Source organism: Colletotrichum paranaense (genome assembly GCF_030867605.1).
Source record: "Colletotrichum paranaense strain IMI 384185 chromosome Unknown Scaffold_11.1, whole genome shotgun sequence".
In the NCBI taxonomy this organism is placed as follows: domain Eukaryota; kingdom Fungi; phylum Ascomycota; class Sordariomycetes; order Glomerellales; family Glomerellaceae; genus Colletotrichum; species Colletotrichum paranaense.
This window is the reverse complement of record NW_026848969.1, coordinates 1,178,653-1,199,831: the sequence shown is the minus strand read 5'-3', so window position 1 is coordinate 1,199,831 and position 21,179 is coordinate 1,178,653. Positions and strand designations below refer to the sequence as shown.

At 53.8% G+C, this 21,179-nt stretch overlaps 4 protein-coding genes across 4 annotated transcripts; 1 reads left to right on the top strand and 3 right to left on the bottom strand.

The window, feature by feature from the left end:
* Positions 1 to 174: 174 nt before the first annotated feature.
* CPAR01_12716 (uncharacterized protein) lies at positions 175 to 891 on the bottom strand (the record flags this gene model as incomplete). Its single annotated transcript, XM_060496971.1, has 1 exon — positions 175 to 891. One exon carries the CDS (start codon positions 889 to 891, stop codon positions 175 to 177), a length of 717 nt encoding a protein of 238 aa, XP_060344504.1.
* Positions 892 to 1,197: 306 nt separating this feature from the next.
* CPAR01_12715 (uncharacterized protein) lies at positions 1,198 to 3,297 on the bottom strand (the record flags this gene model as incomplete). Its single annotated transcript, XM_060496970.1, has 2 exons — positions 1,198 to 2,922; positions 3,010 to 3,297. 2 exons carry the CDS (start codon positions 3,295 to 3,297, stop codon positions 1,198 to 1,200), a joined length of 2,013 nt encoding a protein of 670 aa, XP_060344503.1.
* Positions 3,298 to 11,014: 7,717 nt separating this feature from the next.
* CPAR01_12714 (uncharacterized protein) lies at positions 11,015 to 11,974 on the bottom strand (the record flags this gene model as incomplete). Its single annotated transcript, XM_060496969.1, has 4 exons — positions 11,015 to 11,087; positions 11,130 to 11,223; positions 11,469 to 11,689; positions 11,913 to 11,974. The coding sequence occupies 4 exons, from the start codon at positions 11,972 to 11,974 to the stop codon at positions 11,015 to 11,017; spliced, it is 450 nt and encodes a 149-aa protein (XP_060344502.1).
* Positions 11,975 to 14,369: 2,395 nt separating this feature from the next.
* On the top strand, positions 14,370 to 16,038 carry CPAR01_12713 (glucosidase II beta subunit-like protein; the record flags this gene model as incomplete). Its single annotated transcript, XM_060496968.1, has 2 exons — positions 14,370 to 14,534; positions 14,584 to 16,038. The coding sequence occupies 2 exons, from the start codon at positions 14,370 to 14,372 to the stop codon at positions 16,036 to 16,038; spliced, it is 1,620 nt and encodes a 539-aa protein (XP_060344501.1).
* Positions 16,039 to 21,179: the final 5,141 nt, after the last annotated feature.

The window sequence follows — 21,179 nt, the reverse complement described above, 5'->3', positions numbered from 1 at the left end:
GTCCAGATCCGACCTCCCGCAGTACTGAGAGAACACAGAACAAGTCGTCACGAACGGCCTCCAACGTTCCACCACTAGCTCTTGAGGGGAAGGCCCACGCCTCCCTGCCATGTACATATTAGCCAGGTCACAACAATGATCAGTGAGCAAGCGAGGGCACGTGGTAAAAACGGATCATGAGGTGAAAGGTGATGAACACCTAGTTTGCTTGTTTCGTGCTATACACTCAAGTGGGACATTTGCCACATGTCCTCCGTATTCCTGAACCCATCCAACGCAAGCGCGTGCTGTGCGTCTTGAACCTAACCTGCCATCCAACCCATGTATATACATGTCTACGGGACGAAGCCTTTCGTCTTCCCAGAAAGCGTGAACAGCCTTTCCCAAGTCCCCAACACCTTGCAAGAAATAACAGTATTGTGAATTCCAGAAATAAAAGGAAGAAAACTCTCCTTGCGGAGAGGGAGACAACGCCTGTGTACCATATCGGGATCGGGGGAGCGACGGTTGCCATTCCGCTCGCCTCCCACCACCCCTTTTGATCCATCCGCTGGAAACTGTTTTAGTCGTCCAGAAACGTGGCCGTTTGTGTGTGTGTGTGTGTGTGTATATACAACAATGATTCCAAGGCCTCGGTTGCACCACCGAAAGGCATTCGGCTCTTGAGGCGCGAAATGCTGTCACCGCATTCCACTGAGCCATTGTGAAACGTATCTCGACCCGACCGGTTGAGAGAGATATAAATAGAGATAGGTCGATATCGAGGAAAGTCCGGAAGTGACTCAGAACCGAAAAGACGGAGCATAGAAATAAATCCGTCTGCGCGGGTGTGACCCAGCGAGCGTCTCCACTCGGCCGACGACACCGAGCAGCCGTGGTGGTATTGATCATGATGTCATGACAAAATTGTCAATGAAAGGAAAACCGTTCTCACTTTTTTTTCGTGATTTCTTTTTTCTTGGTCGACCCTGCGGAGGTCGCGTGGTGGAGGGCGATGTTGGGCAGAGCCGCGTCATGCAGATGATCAACTGAAAGTCGGCCCAATGAACGCCTGAGCGCGGCCCAACTGCCTCAGATCTCAACCCCAATCACGATTTGCGGGAAAAAGTGCGACTTGAGTGACACGATTGTGTGAAATATTCCGAAATTAAGAAAAAATTAAATCCGTGAGAATTCAACAACGATCCCAGTTAGTCTTTAGTAGGCGGTGTAGCCTTCAAAGCCCTCCGCGGCAAGCGGGTCCTGGTGGTAGTTGGTGGGTGTGACAGTGTTTGACGACGAGATGGAAAAGGCCGTCTCGTGCGACAAACCGTTGTTCATTGGCGAGTTCTGACCAAACGGGGAGAAGGCAAAGGCTTCCGACGCGGAGGAGAGCGGCATGTTGGAAACAGCCAGGTACGAGGCCTGGGTAGTGTCGATCGCCGCCAACTCAGGCATGTGGTAGGACGGCGGGAAACCCATGTCGTAGGTCATGTTCTCGCCCATGTGGCCAAGAGACAGGTCCATCGACATGGAGGGTTCGAACTGTTGGGCAGTGGCCTGAGTCTCCTCCTCATCTTCCTCTTGGGCCTCGCACTCGGCAACCTCGTCGTCGGCAGCCACAAACACCTCTTCCATCCACTGCTTGAGCTCGTTCATGGGGGGCCAGTCGCCACCGCCCTTACCACCGCGCTTCTCCTCGTCGTCACCCCGCTTGTTCTTGCCACGGGGAGTCTTGGGCTTGAAATGCGTGCGGCGGAGATGGGCAGCGGCGTTGTAGTAAGCGCCGTATTGCTTGCGGGCGACGCACTGCTTGCACTTGGAGAGCGGGTTGATAGCCTGAACGCCACTTTGCATGCCGACCGTGCTGGGGTCGCGGCATACAAACTTCTTGACGATGCCCTCGTGCTTAGCGTTGATGTGTCGGCGCAACTCGTGGTCGCCGCGGAAGCCATCGGGGTGATCGCTGCACATGTCGCAGAACACCTTGGGGTGCTTGGGACGGGTGTAGCTACCCTTAGAGACAGCAACCTTGCCTTCCTTCTTAGTAGAAGCTGACTGGGACTTGACAGCGTCGTGAGGCTTGGGGCAGATCTTTGTGCGGTTCGCATTCTGAATCTGCTGGAGGCGTGCTTCTTTTGCCCTGCGCTCGGTGCTTGACTTGGTGGATGCGTTGCTAGTGGCGGAAATAGAGCGCTCCATCATCGAGGAGCCTTGGCTGAGGAACTGCTCATCAATGGGCGACTGCTGAGGATATTGAGGCGACAGGCTAGTGCCAGCGCCGACGTAGGCGAGGTAATCTGACTTATTCGGTGACGTGCCGGAGGGGACAGCGTAAACTTCCGGAGACATGAAGTCGGCAGCACCTTGGGAATGTGCCGAGTTAATTCTCGTCATACCGAATGCGCCGCTGAGCGACTGGTTGTCAAAAGAGCTGTTCTCCCTCGTAAGAGGCATGGTCTCGGCAGCCGATGTGCCAGAGCTCATGGACGGGCAAACCGAGTTGATGAGGCTGGCCTGTGAATTCCGGCCATCGTAGGGCGTCAGGAAGTTCTGCGGCGGCGGGACCATGGCTGGAGATGGTATGCTCTCGTCTTGCGCAGCGAGGAAGTCGAGAGGGTTCATGCCGACCTCTGGGAAACCTGCGTTCTCTTCGACAGGCGAGAGACCCGAGTGGCGTTTATTTGTTGGCGATCGCTGAAGGGAGGACTCGAATAGGACATGAGGGTCATCTTGGCTCTGATAGAAGCGGTCCATCATGGGATTGGGGTTATTTGACGTCTGGAGGGGCTGTAGAGGGCCCTTGACGACGAAAGGGATAGACTTTTCTGATCTGTTGGAAGCACTTCTAGACATGCCCGTCATGGGCGTGGCGCGGGGGTGCTGCTGGGACATGACCCTCGCGCGCTTTACGGGATGGGGCGAGTCATCACTTGTGCGCTCCTGGAAGAGATTGTTAGCACACGGACACCTGATTCACGATGGTCACGAGCAGTGAAGATGGTGATGGGAGCTGTGGTGATGCATTACCATCATTCTTGTGGGTTGGGCAGCGTAGCCCATGTTGGACTTGCTTCTGGGTATTGTGGCCCTGCGGTTGAGCAGAGGAGCAGCATTGGGCTGTTGGTGTTGTGTGAAGGCGGCGGCGTCTACATGGTAGTCCCCTTGTGATTGGAGCAGGTTGAAATTGCTCTGGGCAGCTTGCGGTGCTACTGATGCATTTTGCTGAAGAAGAAGGTTTTGGAGATTTGCCAGCTCTTGTTGCTTCTGTTGCATCTGCCTCTGAATCTCCTGGACGTTATTGTAAGGATGGTTCATGTTGGCTCAAGTTGGCGGAGAACAGCGGGGTGATGGGCGTAGCAGCTAGGGTGGGTTGGGTATGGTGAGGAAGAGTGAAGCGTGTCGGGCTACCACTCGGTTGAGGAATTCAAGGCCGTCCGAGTCAAGACGGAGGGATAGAGTGTGGTGTTAGACGTCGGTAGTAGACGAGGTGTGATGTGACACGATGTTGCTGCAGCCTCGTTCTTCTTTCTCCAACGCATTCAAGGTCTCCCGAGTGACGAACTTGTGGAAACCGGGCGGGAAAGATTAATTGTTTTCCTAGGAGCGAGACAAGCAAGACAAAACGCTGTTGTTTGGTTCTTGGTCTTGTCTTTCTATGGAGTATGGCTGGTGCTGCGCGGCGAAACAATAAGACCCAGCGGGAGTCAAGATTTGTTTCCTGGTATTCGAGACTCTTTTGGTGGATTGTTGGGGGGGTCTCGAAGATTTGTGCGAGCAGCAGGATTCAAGGTTGACTTGTCTTGAAGTTTGGCGAGGCGGGTTGAGGCGAGTTGATGTTCGATGGTACAGGGAAGTCTGTGGCTTCGAATAGGAAGACGATCGCAGGAGAATTCGGGAAGGCGGACGGCGAGAGGCCAGTGGTTTAAAGAAGTCGACAGGATCAGCAGCGCAACGAATGTCCAGTCATGGAAGTGAGGCTTTGCGGCGTCTCCACAGCGAGCTGGTAATGTCGGTGGAACAGGCAAGACAGAGCACGCTAGACGAGCAGGGATGGAGGATGGAGATGGATGTGAGGGTGGATGAATGATGGTGGATGGGAAGGGGAGGGGAGGGGGGTGCGAGGATGTTGGTGTGTGGGTGGTCGTGGTGGGTGGTGGACGTGCGTTGCGTGTGTGTTGCGATGATGATGTGGTGGTGTGCGGGATGGATGGAAGGATGGGGGTGTGGGTGTTTCTGTCCAGTGTCTTTTTGGGAAAACTGTGAGATGGTTTGGATTGGCCGAGGATTAAGCAGCATTGGGGTTGGATGGAGGGTGTGATTGAGACTGACGAGTGAGAGTGAGAGTGAGAGTGAGAGACCGAAAAGAGTGAATTTGAGAGTGAGACTGAGAGCAAAGTACAAGTGAGTGAGTAGTGGTGGTGATGATGATGATAATGATGAGCTGGCAGTCAAGAAACAGCCGCCACTAACAAACACGAGGCAAAACACAATGACATTCACTGCTCTTTCGGTATTGCAAATGTTACTGCAGTTCCATCAATGTTACAATGGAATACATAGGTAATTGCGCTGCTCCTCTGCTGCTGGGCTGCTATTCTGCCCGGCGGTCAAAGGTGCGGTGAGAAGAAAACGACTGGAAGGGGGGTGTGGGACGAGCGGTGGGAGGGACGATCAAGACCACGAGTGGTTGATCACCGCCGGCACGACCAAGGATGAGGGGACGACGAGAAATGGAACTCTCGACAGCACAGCACGCTGGAGGAAGACCAGCCAGCAGTGTACCGTCGGTATCCATACGAATATCCGTAGCATGGCAGAAAAGAGAGAGTAGGGGAAATACGTGGTCGGCATCGCAATTGGCGGCACAGGGCCGGCAAAGAACGAATGGAAGCGAGGAAAGAAGGTTAAAGTGGGTGCAGCCGCCCGCCCGTGGCCCCTCTTACTCTCACTCTCACGCCGGCCTCTCACTCCGCCTCTGGGTCTTTCCGTCCCCTCAGACTTCAGTGGGCTTGGAATGAGCTCAGTAGCGTGCCTCAGTGAGAGCATCACTCTCACTCTCACTCTGAATGATAACACGTGGACCACTTTACAGATGAAAAGCTGCTTTGCGACTGGATGGAAATTCATACAATTGCATTCACTCCCCAGGGGAACTGAGAGCCGTTTGTCTCCACTGAGCAAGTAGAAAGAGAATAAAAGGCGTAGTGTAAAGGTAAACACGCAATATGAAAAAGGGCTGACTGGGATCTGCCCGTCAACACATCCGGCCGAACGAAGCGTCGTCGCACACGGCGTTTCCAGTTTCTCCCCAATCTGTCTGTGGCTCTCTCTCTCACTCAACACCCCCAGCGGCTCCTGAGAACGTGCCTCCCTCCAACCGCATCTCGGCTTCGGTGACGACTTGTCCCAGTTTCCAGTGGTATTTTTGGGAGGTGTGGGTGTAAGTGCTGGTCACCAGGGGGCGTGTGGGCACCGAACACGTCTGCTAGCGCGTGTGAGGCAGGGGTATGACGCCTAATCATCTCTCCTCTCATTGATGCTCGCCGAGTCACTCTCACTCTCAATCAGGTCTCTCTCACTATGGCTAGTGGTCACTCACTCTGGGTATCTCCATCTCCATCACGTTCTCTGGCATTCCCTATTCTGATACCGAGGGATAGGTAGAGAGAATTGAACTGGGCAGCAACCTTCTCCAACTCTTTGCCCGGCTGGCTGCCGTCCAGCTTACCCACGGACCTCTCCTGCTCACTCCTCCCACGCGGAACACAACATTGGAATATACCACCCTCATTCTAAGCTACGAGGATGAGCAAGATGAAGTCGTATTCAGCAACTCCCAGTTAGGCACTCTTCATCTTGAATCTTGTCCGTATCGAGACTGGCCCTGAACCCACGGCTCAGGAACCTTGCTCTTAGCTTGGGCTATCACGGCTCTTCTAGACCTCTTGCGCGCGCCTGTCTAGCACCTACTAGGCCCCGTAGCTGGGCAGCTGTCTGTCATTGTCAATCTTGGGCCCCGGGGGCGGCGCGACCTTAATCTTCAGCCCTTACCAAACCCAGCCTGGTGCTGGCCATAACGTTCCCTAGTGCTGGCTATCATGACCTGACCTTCATCAAAAAGTGCCACTGTCCGAGGGCAAACTCATATTAACAAGATCCCCCAAATTTCACTACCGCCAGGCGCCAGCAGCACCAAGCAGCAAAGCACGACACGACGCAACTTTGGGGTTCGGGCCGCCGTGCTGTATGTCTGTCACATTGAGAGGAACCTGGCCAAGAAAAACGTGGACAGCCGCAGTCTGGCCGGGCCTGAAAGGCAACTCAAAAAAGCCCGGCCGTCGGTCTGAGAGCTACCTCACAGTACCCTCGTCCCCTTGATATTCGGCGCCTCTCCACTAGGTAGTGACCACCTCACTGTTAGTAATTATACGGATTCCGCAAGAAACCTGGCAGAATGGGCCGACATCGTGATCGTCCCGAACTTTCACAAACCAGGCCCACCTTTGCGGATCCTCCTCGTTGCGGCAAAACGAGATCGCGATGCGATGGAGATATGCTATGCCCTGCCATGACTTGTTGTTGGTGTCTCTTTTTTGGAATTGGCCCATTATCGTCTCTCAACACCATATGCCGTCCAAACAAACCGGATCCAAACACACCTCACCTCAACCCTTTCGATGCCGTCTCTTGTTGCAAACACCGCGCGTCCATTTCGCATCCATCTGACAATCCGAGCCGATATGAATGACTCTTGTTGACTCTGCTCATCATGCTTGACTTTAATCCGTGCCCGTGGCTTTGATAGAACCCCTCCTCTTGAGAAAGAAGCACCAGAAGAACGATTAATGCCGCGACTTATCCTAAGACGGTGACCATCGCGCGCAACTGTGCACAAGCAGAACAAGAGAATGCGCACGAAGCAGCAGCTTAGCCGCTTCAAACGGTCGTTCGGCAACAAACACCCACCATCATCACCAACACACACACCATTGATGAAGGCCCCGCATAGCGATTGCATGAAGATCGTCCGCAAAAATAAACAGACCAGACCACGATCAAACCAGACCAGCCAAACTATGCTCTTGCGAAAACGGGCACAAGTTGCCCTTCTTCCTTTTGTCACACCCTGTTTACTTCGGTGGGATGCGTGGCTTCGGGAGGGGAGGGGAGCGAGAGGTCTTACCGCAAAGCGCGCCGTTTTGAACCGCTTCTTCACACCAAGTTCTAACCGCTTCTCTCCCCGTCACGCCCGTCTGACAAGAACATGACTCGTCCCTGGCGCCATTGACCGTTAGGCTTTCTCTCATGCGGTTGCGGCAGCCGCTAGAGTTGACAGCCCATACAGCCCACGGCAGCCCGAGAGCCAAAAAAGGCAAAACATGAAAAGTCAACCATTCTTTTTGAGTTTCCATGTTAAGTTCCCGCGTCGGGCTTGTTCAACGGGACCAAGAAACCTATTGGACGGGTTGAGATTGTTATCAAGCCTGACGGATACCTTCATCATGACTTGTCCGGTTGTAATAGCCGCAAAGGAAGGGAGAATGGTAGAGCAACTCTATTTCGTCTGGACTTCTGTAACCCTTTCCCCTCATGTATTCGCGTCCTTCCTCGTCCTTAATTACCCTTTTTAATATCAACATAGCTTCAAGTTCGTTCATGCAAAGCTTCCCTTAGCTCCCCTTCAACACACACACACACACCACCCCATTCTCACGACTCTCACAACTTTTCACGCGTCAGTCAACCGCGAGCTTCCACTTCTCCTCTTCATCTCACACATAAGCGAATGGGTCAAAGAGTGAATTGGCTTTTGCTTGTCTTTCGGGACGAGATCGGGATGAGGGGGGGCGGAAACTTCTTTTCCCATTTCCCCTTCCTGCCTTTGCTTGACACAACCTAGATCCTTGGGTTTTCATCTCATTTCTCGGATCATAAATTTCTCTGCTGATTTTCTTCTCAACGGTCCAAACTTCACGCACTAAGACGGTAGGCCATCCATGAAGAGTGGGCGATAATTACTCCGTTATTAATGACGATGCGATGAAAAAAAAAAATGTCCATGAGGGAGACTTGTAAGATCTTCAATGACGGAACGTGTCACACGTTAGACAAAACCGAGCGCTTAGTAGTAAGTACATGCGTACGGAACCAAGAAGAATTCCAATGCAGGCACTTACACGTTTACTGAACCAAATAACGATTCAACCCTCTCCTAATTAGTAGAGTGCAAGACATCCCAAAACACGTTCTTACGCAGGGGGGCCCGAGGTTTTGTCGAACAGAGCCCATGCCTGGCGACCTAATCTGCTTGATCTCCAAGTCTGGACCAGGGACGGGGGGATCGGAAGAGACTCCGGGCATGCATTCCCCCCAAGACAACCATTACCAAGACTCACTCAACACGCAGCAGAACGCGGGATGTTTGATGCACCACCACCCCAAGAGAAAAAGCAAAATTACAATATGACGGCAGTGGGTTTATTTTGTACGTTGCTTGGAATTCCCGACTCAAGGGGGCACGGCGGGGGCGTGGTATCTTAGTGCAATGCTTGCTCAGCCCGAGGAATAAGAAACTCCAACAGAGACAAATTCGTCATTGTAGGTCGACACTTGTGACGTTGGAGGGCACAGGCGGGCAGATCACCACATCCTTCGGGCCCTTTTAGGCTTCATCCATCCACGCATCTTGTTGCGCACCGACATGCGGCTTGCCGTGGGCCCACGGGCACTTACAGATGGAGATGACAGAGACAAGAGGAAAAGAGCTGAATGTGAGATGTCCATTTCCCAAGCCAAGCCATGTCACCCCATGCCTCGGCGCACCCACGGACGCAACCTCCTTCATGATGTTCAGGCACGATATCCCATCACGGGCATGTCTTCCTAGCCTCCCTCTCTGGTGTGGTCAGTCTTTACGTGCTTGCCACGGCCAAGGAGATCGTATTTTGATGGGCAACCATCGCCAACGACACATTAAAAGTGCCTCCTCTCAAAGCGGCAATGATATGACAAGCTCTGGATCTGGACCCCAGACGCCCGGATGCTGGCTGACCACCACTACTTTAGTCCGCCAGCCGTTGCCTTTGTATCACATCACGTTGAAATCCCATTTGATGGAATTTACAAAGATGCAAGTAGGAAAGCAAAACATTGCAAGATCTAGCAAAGTCGAAAAAAACGCCTAATCAGTAGAATACGGGCTGTCGAGCGTTGGCTTGCATGCGGCTTGCAGACTTGTGTGAGAGACAGCCAATGCTGTAACGACCACGCCGCGGCCCTGGGCACATCACATTCCATCAGCCCAATCCCCATCCCATGCACAGCACCCACAAAGTGACGCCGGCAGAATCTGTCTCTTGTGTTGTTGTTGACGATACGGATGACGGTCACTGGACGCATCTCATCCCCTTCCGCATCCCAGTGGCATCGAGTGGCATCTGGTGGCATCCAATGTGATGCATTGGCGATGTTGGTCCAATCGACAGCGTTTGCCTCGTTTTCGAGAAGTACGTACCTCTCTCTACCTCAATGGAGGTACGTAGTTTACGCAGTAAGGTACGGATACCTCTAGTCATCACTGAACAGGCGTTGGAGAACCTCCCACACTAGACCGCCATCAGCGCCGGTTTCCTTCCATCATCCGCTGGCAAACCAGACGCTAGTGAGGGTTAGGAACTGGCATCCACTGGAGAGTTGCTCTGTATAGGTCCGTATAGACAGCATTCTGCCCGGTGAGCGAGATGAAGTGGTCCACGACTCCACGATGCTGCGGCTGTTCTATGCGTCCCTATGTCTCATTCTCTACTTGTACAACTTCCAAGTTCCCCAAAGTCACAGATCCCCGGCTTCAATCTCCACTTTTGGCCGAGTTCAGCTTTGACGAATCACAGCTCGCCCACGCAGCTCTAGAAGAAGACTAGCGTCGCAGGGCGAAGCTCGATTGGCTACGGCTTGTTCCCGCAAAGTGAGGCTGCCGCCCCGCCGGCTCCGACGATTGGCTCTTTGCGTTCGGGGGAAAGAGAGGAGGTACGTACCCTTCCCTTTTCTCTTCCTCCTCTTCCTGAATCCTCGTCTTCCTCCTCCACCAACTGTGCAAGTCCAACACCATCCATCCATGGAGCATGGCGGCATGGCCACTCCCTACACGGCCAGGCTGAGTCTCGTCTCGTCTCATCTGCCCAGGTGTGCCAGACCTCCTCCTCCACTCGAACGAACTCTCTCGCTCGTGACCGACCCGTTCCTGGGGCCAAGGAACGTGCAAGTGCCAGTTCTCTCTCTCCAGTCTCCATCATCACGGCATCGCCCTCACCTAGCGTCATCTCCTTCATCTCGCAACTCCGTCTACACAGTCACCTAATCTTGGCTACCATGATCCATCGGCATCAGATTCAGATGCCAATTTGTCAAAACGTGACGCCGCACGCGCGAACCGCAGCGGGTCCCTTTTCATGTCCCCATTCTCATGGCCCATGGAATCTGGAATTTCCAATACCTGGGAATATCACGAAAGAACTGACCAGCCAAGCCAAACATTTCAAGTCTCCATACCAAATCCCACCCCCAAAAGAAGCTTGGGATCGTCCCGCACCACATCTCGCAACAGCTCCGCCTCGAGGGATCATCGCTGTTGATCCTCTTCGGCTACTTCCAGCTGCTCGAGCTGAATTGGGCCCCAAGGTCCCGACTCTCCCACCCTTTTCCCTCCTGTGCCCCAAACCATCAGCCAGCCCACAGCATGCACCGTAACCCCCCAAGGAAGCCCCCAGCCAGAAGCTATTAGTTGGCAGAAACCCGCAAAGTCTCTCTTACCGCCGGGGGAGTCTGGGAGAGAGAGATGAGGTGTCATCAACCGCGACCCTCCTTGTAGATGGACCAGTGGCCCAAGCATCTCTGCGACAATCTCCCGTCATCAGACGGCTTCTGGCATTACCGGTGGGGGGTGTCCCCGGCACGTCCGGGTCATTCTCCCCAATTCCCCCCTACCGTCTCCTCACCATCCCAATCCCAAGGTTTGGTGTATTGTTTCCGTCTCTCACCTTTCCCAGTTGGATGGCAGCTTTTGAACGCTGGAGAATGGAGACGCCCAGAACCAGTTGCCAGAGGCTCTAGTGTATTGCAGATCTGCACTCCGTTTGTCGAACCCTCACCGAACTCTGTTCTCTATCTCGCCAGTACGGATACAAGCGGCGCCCGCTGCACCCTGCACAACTGCGCGCGACTCAGGGCCAGCCAGCGAGATACCTGTTTATGACAGTCGCAGAGCTAAGGACTGACCGCAGTTTGCAACGGATTAGGTACGAATACTGACACGATACGACAATGCACAAGTGGGTTATTTCCTTGTATCTCATCTTCCCCCACGATGCCGATGTTTCCCATCTCGCTTTCGCCGTCGCTTCTAGACTGTCTCACGAATACAACGCTACGACCCGACTGAGTACGGGAGTATGGCGGTGACCCTTCATTATCGCCGAAACTGCGCTTACCGCCAAGGATCATCAAAATCATCAATCTTATTAGCGATTTCACCTTGACTCCCTTTGGAAAGAAAGCAACGCAAGACTCTATGAATCTCAATTGTACGGATAAAGCCATTGGCCCTTTGCGTGCAACACCAGCAGAACTCAATCCTCGTAGTGGAATGGCGCCAACTTCTGCCACTCTTGGCACGGCACGACTTCCAAAGTTCCAAGACTCAGATCCAAATCTGTTTGCCAAAGTTCCATCTCAAGTTCCTCAAAGTTCCCTTTTCGCCAAGCACGATGCTCGTCAGTCGTTCCTTCTGTGCGGCGGCTGTGCCAGACACAAGAGGGAAGAAAATTGACATGACACCAAAAGTCCAAGCAAACGTCGGCATGGCATGGCACTCGCATGGCATGGCACTCGCATGGCCTGTCTCTCAACGCCTACTTGATATCTCAAATCAGTACCCACTGCCGAGTGGGCTGAAGTATCGTGTGTCTTGAACGGCTTCTGGCATGACACGGCCCATTTCGGTGAGATTCGAGAGAACTAAGAGAGGGGTAACACCATCAGTATCCTACCTTACCAAACTATCCATCCACCCAACCATTCACACGGGACGGGACAGATACACAAGATACACGGAGTAGTCCCTAGGAAAACTTGAATAGCCTACCGCCGCTAGGACTTCTGCTTTCCTGAACCGTCTGCCGTCATCCAATCCGGGACGGCATGAAGAGGCGCCTTGGCTTTAACTGCCCAGGGAGCAGATTCATGCCTTCTTTTCCTTAGTAGGCTGCGTCCGAGAGCGAACTGTCAATTGTGAGTTTCTGGAAAGTCTGTAGTCGTACCGTACAGCGTCTCTTTTGGATCGCCGAATGGGCATCCGTGCTCTACTCGGCCCCGAGCCGCATCGCATCGCATCACATCGCAGTGATACCACAACCACCCGCATCCGCATGGCGTAGCGTATCGGCGTGCCGCCTACTCACTCGCAGATGATACGGATACCACACACAGTGATACACACACAATATCTTTGCTGCGTGGTACTTTACCGCACTGCGGCGCAGCGCCGGCTTCTGATAGGAGCTGTGTTGGATTCCTTTGTTGTTGATCTGTGTCGCTTTTCTTTTCCACCCCGGGCGGTCGCGGCTGACTGGGTCATGTAAGTCGAGCCTGCGGGAGGAGTGCTGCCTGGTAGCCTGCCGCGATGTTTGGCCTCCTCCGATCACGCGCAGCACGGACGATGCTGTCGGTTCTGTGTGCTGCGGTCAGCATTTTACCTTGAGCGACCAATGAATTAGTCGTCGAGGGGGGACTTCGATGTGGCGGCAGCGGGCGGGGAAAAAGTACGCTGCGTGATCTGCGCGTGTTGGTCGTTGTCCAGACCGGCGACGGTATATCTGCGCGCGAGGGGCGGGCTTGTCGCCGATACCGCGACGGCAATGTGTTTTCCAGCGACAGAGAGATGCCTTCAAAGTGATTGACAGTGCGGCTTTGAGCTTGGATGATGTTGAGCCTCAATGACACGCCATGATAGTCGCCGCTCTTAGTTACGTCTTTACAGCCTGAGTGCGTGGAGCGTGCTACTGCTCGCCATGAAAAGGAGTCTCCCAGATGCCAACTGTAAAGCCACAATCCAAAGTCTTACCTATGGGAGTCTCCACTGCGATCTTAATGCCACTGGAGGCAATTTTGCGCCCTTACCGTCCTCATGCTTCGTCGGGATGGGCCTTCCTGTGGCGGCAAACCTAGGTATACTTTGACGTAAAGACCTGGAAAGTTTACTCGCTATTATCGAATCTAAATACGTGATGCTCATGTCGTCTATACTATCCAGTCTTTGCAACAAGATGACTGTTAGGCACCAAAGACGCTTGCACTCCATCAATTGAACACTCGGCTGTTCGTGTTACTCAGACCAAGGCCCCTAGGTATTGGTCTCCCGATTCCCGTGAGACTCGAGAGATTAGCTAGACGACCCACAGCAGCCGTGGACCTACAACTCGAGCTCTGTTGGCGAAATGAAAGCAACCATGTGATAACCATACTTCGTCCAGATAGCATCTGGCTTGTTGGTTCCGAAGACGGTGGATGTGAATATAGCGCCGGAAGGAGGCATAGTTCGCCAGCCTCGCCCGACGAATCATGATGGCTCCCCGAGGGAGGAGAGGCGGGGTCAACGACACAGCCTTTTCACTGCAGTTTTAACTCTTCTCAAGTGGGTTGTGTCCACCCTAGATGTATTGAAATTCCAACGATTCTATCTTGCATCACTACTTGTGACTAGGTTCTGGGGGTTGCCGCACCTTATGTTGGCAGAATCGTATTTGTGTATCGCCTCCAAAGGCTGAAGTCACCACGCGAACCCTGAAATGGAGCTATAAAATACAGGTGAGTACCCAGCTGGCTTTTCTCGTAAGCTCATTCTCAGGGTCTGGGCGGTCGATATGGCTTGAAGGAATTATGCTCCAGCTAGTGATGCAAGTTTTCAATAACGCATGCCAATTAATAGGAGACTGACACTGCAGTATATTCAATTGTGTGGACTGATAATCAAACTTACAGCATGAAATATAACACGATACTCTCTTGTAACAATTGCCCAACTTATTCTATAGAGATAAAACCGCAGCAATTGATATTTCATAGTCCTTGAGGTGGTTGTTACTGACGTCCAATAATAGCTTCACGGCACGTGACCGCCTTCGTTATCGGAGCATCCCCACCGGCAAAACACCGGCCATCTTATCTGGGCGGGTCCCTGCTGTAGATGACACCTGTGAGCTACGGAACCACGGTAGCCAATGCGCGGCGCGATTGTCAAAGCAGCTTCAAGGTGGCCACACGAGCAACGGGCACCTCACCACCACAACTTTCAACTTCTCTGCATGTGAGCGAACCTTCATTCACACGGCACGATGCGCCGTTTCAGTCTACTTTTGCTGGCCACGGCTCAGCTTTGCGGGGCTCGTCATCCTGGCTTTAGTATACACGATGACCTCGTGGCATATCCCCAGGTTCGTCCGATCCAAAGGAGTTCCATGGAAGCTCTGGCGGGCAAACTGACAATGAGCGCACCTACAGTACGAGATAGTCTTTTCGGAATCCTACATACTAGAACACGAAGCGCAGGCGTTACTGGACCGCACAAACCCGCATTCTGCCTACTCGGCCGAGTTCTCGACAGCTTCCGACGTCTCCCAGAACGTCAGAGAGGCCACCGACTCCGACAATGGCCGTTCCTCTGAGGTCTTTGAGCGATACGAGCTCATGAACACGGCTGACTTGAAGTACCTCTGCTCGATACCCATCTTGGAGCCCCAGACTCCCGAGAACCACACGGCGACGGAGCTCGCGAAGCAGGAAGAGGCACGCGAGCTGGCAAAGGCCTCGGCGCATGGCTGGGAGCTGCTGGACGAGCTGGATGGGAACTGTCTGTACTTCATGTCCGGCTGGTGGAGCTACAGCTTCTGCTACAACCGCGAGATAACCCAGTTCCACGCCCTCCCGACGGTCCCCAACGGGCAGCCGCCCGTCCGCGACCCCCACACAGCCGAGTACGTCCTCGGCAGGGTACAGAAGTCGCCTAGCCAGCGACAAGGCCAGGAGCAGCAACATCAGCAGACGACAAAGTCGGGAGACCCTCCCGCGAACACGGATCTGCAGATTAAGGGCGACCAGCGGTATCTCGTGCAAAAGATGGAAGGCGGCACCGTCTGCGACCTGACGGGCCGCGACCGGACAATCGAGGTGCAGTACCACTGTGTGCCGGGCATGAAGGGAGACCGCATCGGTTGGATCAAGGAGGTCACCACATGCGCCTACCTCATGGTCGTCAATACGCCGCGCCTGTGCGACGACGTCGCCTTCCTCCCGCCGAGGGCCACGAGCGCGAATCCAATTAGCTGCCAGCTCATCCTCCCCTCGGACGACCCCGCCGCTCAGGCCGAGTGGCATCGTCGGAAGACGTTGGAAGCCGCGGAATCTATGGTTGGCAAGCAGGAGGGCGCTGCCGCAACGGATGAGGAAGAGGCGGCAGAACTCCTGAAGCAGGCCCAGCAAGACCCTAACGTCAGAGACAAGGCCCAAAAGGGCGTCAACGTGGGCGGCGTCATTGTTGGTGCGCGAAACGTGCTCGGCGATGCGGACGAGGAGGGCAAGCCACCGACGAAGCTCTCGCCGCCGCGCAGCTACCTGCCTGGACGGGGCCACGGCCCGCTGGTAGAAATCATTGCCAGCGCAAAGAGCAAAGCCGAGGGCGGCGCGACGGAGATGCTCGACGACGATGAGCTCAAGAAGCTGGATCTGAGTCCCGAGCTCGTCGAGGAGATGCGGGCTGAGCTGGAGCGGATCGCTGGCGACAAGGGATGGAAGCTCGAGGTGGTGGAGCAGCCGGGTGCGCAGAGAGAGATCCAGGGCATTGTTGACCACGGCTCTGACGGCGAGGATGGCGAGGAGGCCAAGGGAAAGAGAAAGAAGAAGGTTGTGGAGGGGGAGAAGAAGACACAGCAAAAGGGTCAGAAGCAGGACAAGCAGGATCAACAGCAAGAGGGTAGCGAAGAGCAGTTCTTCAAGGAGGAGCTGTAGTGATGCCCTCCCCTGATTTGATGGCCTAGCATTGGCGTTTGGAATGTTTCTTGTATTGATATGCTGAATGATACAGAGGGCCGTACGTTGGCCCCCATGCTCTTGAGAGTCTCTTTAACTGCACACGTCTTTCTCTACAGCCCACTACTTGCCTCTGTAATTTCACAAATGCGGCGACAAATCAAGGTACCCTTTCAATTCCCTTTTTCGCTTGGTTCTCAGGAGTATTCAGTTGTGGGAGTTGCTCGGTTTTCAGAACCGTTCGGTCCTGAAACTCTTCAGTTTTCAGGCTGTTCGGCTTTGAGCCTTTCGGTTCTCAGAATATCCGGTTCTGGAAATGTTCAGCAGACTACTTCATGAAGGATCAAAACAATCTGCTTGCTCGGGCAGCAATCGGACTTGTCAGAAACTATATGATCGGTGGCATCAATTTGCAACATGGCATCACGCGGATTCAACCCGAGATGATAGTCATTCAACGGGCGTCGAGTACGAATAATTGACGAGGCGGGCGAATGTCGATTTCTTCTTTCGATCCAATGGCCACGTCGGACTTGGAAGCAATTCGATGTCACACCCGGACTCGGTATCCCGATCAACCCAACGGGATCCCGAAACGGCAATGTTTTGGACCACTTCTTATTCAGCTACACTCGACTGGGTCCACAATAGCTGGACTGTTATGATCTTCAGGGTCATGGTGTCGACTGCCGTCTCTCACGGATCTCAACGAGGTCTAATTTGATCGAGGTCTAGGCCATTATCTCGATGCTTTGTTGTTGTGAGGAACTGGCAAGGATGTTGGCAACGTCACTCCATATAGTTCGTATGAAGCAGCCTCGTGTGAGACAATACCTACCTGCATTAATTACTGGAGACCGACGAATGTAACGGTCAGATACATCTTGTTGAGCTGTTAAATGTTCTTTTCCACGATCAACCCTACAGAACACAAATGAACGAGCCAAACCCTCGGTGCCAACATCCATGACATTCGAACTCCGCTCTGTCCTCTCTGCGGGGACTAACGTTCTTGTCCTGTCTCGAGCAACGCCGAGACTTCTGCCCATAGCAATGCTTGGCTTTGCAGATAATCTGATTACTCGAGACCCCGCGGCTTCCATGGCATGGACGTCCGCGGTACGACGTGATTACATTCCCGCCGGACTACCACCGTGACCGGACTGGAGTTGTTCATTCGGAAAGTCACGTCCGGGACCTGCCGGGTTTCCTGGAGTTCATAGCCATTGCCGATCGAAAGCTCCTGTCTTGACTATTGATGTTGACAGAGGAAGGTGGGAGGTAGGTAGTAACGGAAGGTGCCCCTTTGCTGAGAAGGCACCATCCGATAATGGCAGGACGGGGCATCCCACTTGCCGGGCCGGAGGGCGGCAACGGCATCACCTCCTTCCGAGACGTGGGAGGAAGGCACCCCCGCCGAGGCGTGACCTGCCCTTTGCTCCGTCCAGAGGAAGGTACGCATACACGTGCTCACTACTTGCTCAGCCTGTCGGTGTGAGTGAGGTAGGCACTGGTAGCCGGACATCACATCGTCTCCTGCCGACGCCGTAAACGTTGACAAATAGTACATGGGCGTTGAGGCAGAATATCTGCGATCTGCACATCTCTGACTTTTCTCTCTTCATCCCCAATCTCGGTTCAAATTTCAGTCGTGATCCATCGCCATGGCTAGCCCGCCCCCCGTCGTAAACTCCCTCAGACTCCCTCAGCCCTCTTCCCCGGTATCCGGGACTGGCTCCGGCAAAGGCTACCATTCGAAGATTCTAAACCAACCCAACTCAACCCTGATGGAGAGTTTTCTTTGTTTTAATGAGGCAGAGAATCCGGAGGAGGCGGAGTTACATGGTAAGTGATTGGAACACGTATGCTTCCTTGGGCCTTAGCTCCTGTGTCCTTTCATCATCTACCTGCCTGGGCAGTCCAGGCTGTTAAGCTGTCTGTCGCAGATTAGACTTCTAATGATCATATCGCCAGTGCCCTGAGTACGAGGGGACCTGTGCAAGCTAGCAACGTCAAATGCCCACACTGCATACGACATGTCGTTTTCGCCTTGACCTCTCGTCGCCCGTCGCAGTGCCTGCCGCCCCCCGTGCACTACCTTACCGCTTGGCAGCCACTAAGTTCTCGATCCTTGGCGGGCAGGCAGTGCTTAGCGTCTTCGAGCTTCTCTCTATCAATCGCAGCTAGGGCCTATAGCAGACACGATACGACCCGACAACACAACTCAACTCGGAGAGAGAAAATATTCAGACTTTGAGGAGTCGACCCTGAAGTCTTGGCTTCGACTTCTGCCATCTAGTCTATTTGGGGCCCAGCCAAGATGTCACGTCTTAAGCTTCTCCGGGATCCTGAAATGAGTTTGGAATTGATAATTCAAGGGCATAACCATTCTGCTGGGACAGGTTCTTCGGCATCGTCGGTTCAGGGGCACACCGCACGCACATTGCACTACCAACTTCGCGGAGTCACACTTTCGGAGTCACCTACCGGCCATGATTGCAACATCAACTCAAAGTCGGCACTTGCAAGGCTCAGCAAAATGGGATCGGCATTTTCCCCCTGCGCCTGTCGTATACCCAGAAGTTTCACTAAACCACCCGACTGCCGATTCGCCATCATGTTTGGGTGCGGGCCGTGGGCTGCTGCTGCTGAGTCCTCATCAATTGAGTTGAATCGATGAGCGGGCCAGATATTGACGAAGCCCGTTGTTCTGACCTTGACCTACCTACCATCTCGGACATGGACTTCCATTCGGCGTCCGAAGCAATACTCGGATTTGTTGTTGTAGCCTTGTAGGACTCAACACAGCTTCGAGATACTATTGCTTGTCAGGGATGGCTTGCCATCATCATATGGTTTCGGGAGCCATGTGTATAAGCCACGGATGCGTCGTCCGAAGGTCGGGCTGTTCAATTGTTCAACCGACAAATTTATCCACTCGACCCAAGGCCCTGGCACGCCCCTCGAAATGCAACCTCTTGGTTAGGAGGGATATTGCAGACAAGGTGAATGTGGATGTGAGTGGAGGACACATTGGGCGGCAGCGCCCGTTGACAAAGTTTATGCTCCGATTGAGCTAGTCTAGGCGATATTGCCAGCTGGAAGAAGAGATTTCCGGCTGCCCATTGTTCATGACAACTTCGACTGGGCAGCAGCATAGAGAGTTCCAGCCAAGTGGATAGGACGACAAAGCGTCAATCCTACAACCTGCCCCTTGCAACTTGCAAGCAGAAACATCACGCCCTCGTTCCGGATCGGCTCGGGAGCACACCGACAACCCCTTTGACGGCGTACGTGTGTCGGTCGACCGGCGTTTTCGGCCGGCGTCCCTATCTCGACGTCCTCGACCAAGACTATGCGGACCAGTCAACGAAGCCGCATGCCAATTCCTCATGTTGGGCCCTGTTCATTAAGTCAGGCCAAGACCGTTCAGGAGATTCTCCCCGAGTCCGGTATCCACTTTTCTACGCTCAAGTCTCTCGGCGCCGTTGGAAGAGGAAACGCCAAGGACATCGCCGAGTCCATCATCGACACCAATGATCTTGTCGGCCTTGCTGGGAGCACGTACCAGCGGCCAGGACCCAGGACTATATTCCGTACTTGTTGAGAAAATCATCAAGTCGGTGCTTTGCCTCGCAGGGCGGATGAGGTCCGCGCGCGCCGCTCTTCACAAAGCTCCCGATCAACCGCAGGTAACCGTGAACCCGTTGGCGATATTACCTTCACAGCACCCATCGGGGACTCCGGGACTCGATATTGGTTTCGAAATAGACCCCAACTTCTTTGCAACGCTATGATACCAAGCTTTCGACACCACTGTCGTCCAAGACTGATTGACATTCGAGCTGGGCGATCCCTGCCTTGTCTTTACAGTTCGATGAGCCACCTCCGCATCATGTCAGGGGCCGTTGATATGGATGCCGCCGGCATCAGAGCAATTTCCCTGAATCGGATCGTTCTGGAATGTTCAGGACCCCGGAAACCCCTCATTTGAGCACGTACAAGATTTTGACAGCTGCAAATCGACAGGCATTGAGTCGTAGTAGACGGGGATAGATCGACGACCCTATATCGTCTACAAACCGCCTCAACCGCGCAAATTGCATCGAGTCGCTATGCATGCAAGGTATATGCGTACAGTGATGATCAGGAAGCCTGCCTGGGAAGTTCCGCATTCGACTCGAGTCTTGGACATCTGATGCAACGCGAACGCGCGCTTTTGCTTGCGGACCCCGGAGGCTCTGTCGATGGCCACGTACATTCCAACGGTGCAGCATGATGCGGCAATCCCAGACCAGACCATAACAAAGTCCCAGACATGCAGACATATCTGGACCATGAAGTGATTCAGAGGTCTCGGGGACTGGTTCCCGGAACGAGGTCGAAACGTGGCATGGCGAGCAGAGTTTGGGCACCCGAGGAGAGAATTAAGCATCTTGGGATCTCTGGAGTTCGAGTCGAGCTTGAGTCCCTGACGCTGGAGTCAACCCAGACGCAGCCCAGGACGCGGTTGCCCCGGGGCTCCCTGGCTCGCCGTCACGAACAAAGCTCGCACATGTGGTCCATAACGGCGGGGGTGGTGCCTGCGGTTAGCTCCGCTCGGCGGTACTCAGTGGAGGATTTTGATGGAGCTTGGCATGAGCGGGCGGATGCCGGGCACGTCTCCAGGAGCCAGACAAATGGCTCCGTTCGCAGAGGGGCCGGAATAGCGCCGCAAATCATTTTGATCCAAAATAGCTGCAGGTCCCTGGCAAACTTGGGACTGAAGAAGCTCAGGTTCAGCTGAAGCCCCAAACTAGAGAAGGGTTACCAACAAGGGGGCAACACGGACTCGAACGTCTTGGACTGACGACTTATTTGTTCCCTCGTTTCTTCTGGCCATTTGCCTTATTTTGAGCCGTTGCCTTGCCGTTCCGTCGTGCAGCTCATCCGAAGTTGATTGGCCTCGAACCCTTTTCCCCCGCACATCTCCAAGGTCATCCGTCGATTTGGTCCAAGGTCATCAACAGATCGATCTTTCTTCTCAACTTCTTCTTTCATCAGCTGACTCACAAGACGACCACCTCACGCGACCTTTGCCTCAGCTCTACCACCTTACTATTACTTACCTTAGTGCATAG